Source organism: Sesamum indicum, linkage group LG5, assembly GCF_000512975.1.
Source record: "Sesamum indicum cultivar Zhongzhi No. 13 linkage group LG5, S_indicum_v1.0, whole genome shotgun sequence".
Classification (NCBI taxonomy): Eukaryota; Viridiplantae; Streptophyta; class Magnoliopsida; order Lamiales; family Pedaliaceae; genus Sesamum; species Sesamum indicum.
In genome coordinates, this window is record NC_026149.1 from 18554929 (window position 1) to 18557048 (window position 2120).

General features: G+C 35.3%; 1 protein-coding gene across 1 annotated transcript in view; it reads left to right on the forward strand.

The window, feature by feature from the left end:
• LOC105162930 (transcriptional regulator STERILE APETALA-like) overlaps window positions 212-2120 on the forward strand; it is a 4241-nt gene continuing 2332 nt past the window's right edge. The window contains exon 1 of the mRNA XM_011081106.2: window positions 212-643. Within this exon, the coding sequence (XP_011079408.1) occupies window positions 422-643 (222 nt within the window). The 5' untranslated portion in view covers window positions 212-421. The remainder of the gene's footprint in view (window positions 644-2120) is intronic.

Genomic DNA, 2120 nt, shown 5'->3' on the forward strand with positions numbered 1-2120 from the left:
TAATAAATATCTATCTACAATGGCCGTTACAAGGGGTATTTGTTATACGATTTTTAATTTTAATTTTTTTTTATAATTTTTTAAATAAAAAAAGTATTTATAATTATGGAATGCGTAAAATGCAATTATCAAAATCAAATAATAAAAATATATTCAATTTGAAAATATTGACAAAAATTGTAAAGGAGGAAGCAGCAGCAGGTCCTCCAAGTCTGCAGTCTACATAATCTGGAAACACTGCCCAGTGCCCTGCATCACAGTACCCGTTTGGGCCCCCTCATTTTCGCTCGTCTCTATCTCTCTTTTCGGCTTCTGCTTCTGTCTCCAATTCTTGCGGTTTCTTCCGTCGTCACCACCGCATACGGACTCCAATTCCTTCTTCTATACCCAAAGAAAAGAAGCAGCATATATACATACATACATGTCAGCGTCGTCTTCATCTTCATCTTCTTCTGGAGAAGAAGTTGAAGGAGGTGATGGCGGCGGGGTTGAAGGGCCTTCATCTCCTCGTAGTAGGATTAGGTGGGGCAGTGAGGTTTGGCCGGCGCCGTTTGTTGAAGCTGTTGCTGTCCGGGTAACCGCTGATGCATCTACGACTGTTGGCCGAATTGCTGCTGCCCAAGCTCTATTCAACATTTTTCAGGTTCTCTCTTTGTTTATCTTCAATATACACACACAAGTACATGCAGTGTGTGTGATTCTGTTATGTTTAGTTGCTTGTTAGTTTTGCCCGGAAAACTGCTTTTTCGTCTTGTGTGAAAATTTGATTTTCTGTTATTATGTTCACATATGCATACTAACCTTTTATTTTCAATCTTTCCATTACTTGTTCTTGGGAATCATACTGATCTTGACGTGCTTCATTATTATTGAAACAAAAATAAGATAGTATTTAAAAGGGAAGAGAATGAAGTGTGGGAGTTGAGGTGAGCTTTTAATGATTGTGGGCTTGAGCATTGGATGAAAGAAAGCAATGTATTAAATTATGTGACTCACAGATAAGCTATCATTATACTAATTTAGTTCGTCCATATCTTTGACCAAATCCCATTAAGAAGCCTGAGCCAAACGTGCCCATCTTTGATACATAATCATTTATTTAAATCAATTATTTTCAATTTGTATACAATAAATACATGTTGGATTCGATATTTTATGCGTTGAATGTACTGATAAATGACACAAATATGTATGTAATGTAATAATTTCAAAAAATGAGAATTTTGTCAGTTATCAAATTATTTGTTGTAGTGTATTGTGCATCGAGAATAGTATTTATAAGCCCAATTTGAGTTTCAAGATTTGCCCATAATTTGAATAAGTTCAAATGATAATGCTTTAGGCCCACTTTTAACCAAAACACAAAAGGAAACTACTTCCCTTTGTTTTTTAGCTCTCAATTGCAAAAATATATAGGGGCTCTAACTATATCATCAGAGAAATTACCCCATTCTTGGATTGGTGTTTCTTGCCATTTAAACATGTGAAAAGGGTTCTTTTGGTCTTGTAGAGTTCTTTCCCTTTCTTTGCATGATCCCTTTTGAGCTCTAGAAATCCACTACTTTTTTTACTATGTATCCCTTTTTTCCCATTGGTATGCTTCTCTGTCAAGTTTTATTATGGTAACTATGATAATAAATATAGACAGAGACCGTTGAGGACACCCCCTTCAGTTTCTTACTGCTTTTGTAAAACAGCAAGACAGTGTTTGGATGGAATTATCTTGATTCTTGTATATATATGGATCATAATTTTTTTATGGCTTTTTCCAATTAAATCTTGAGGGTGGGACTTAGAAGTTTATTGCATTATCCTTTGGGTTTTGCTCAGTACTCATATAAGTGGAAATATACGTTTTGCTTTTTATTCCAAAGTATACCAATTTTTCCTTTTTTTAATTTTGTCAGACTGATCAGATGGCTATGAACTAAAGAAGGGTTTCTTGTGTATGTTGTCTGTTTATGTACTTTACTGTTTCAGCGGTAGCTTTTATCTCTTCTTAACCTGAATGATAACATTTAAGAGGGAAGTTTTGTCAGTTTTCGCGGCATAGGATATTATGATGATGAGATTGAGGCAGCAGTACATGTCTATAGCTATATGGGACAGGTCGGGTCGAA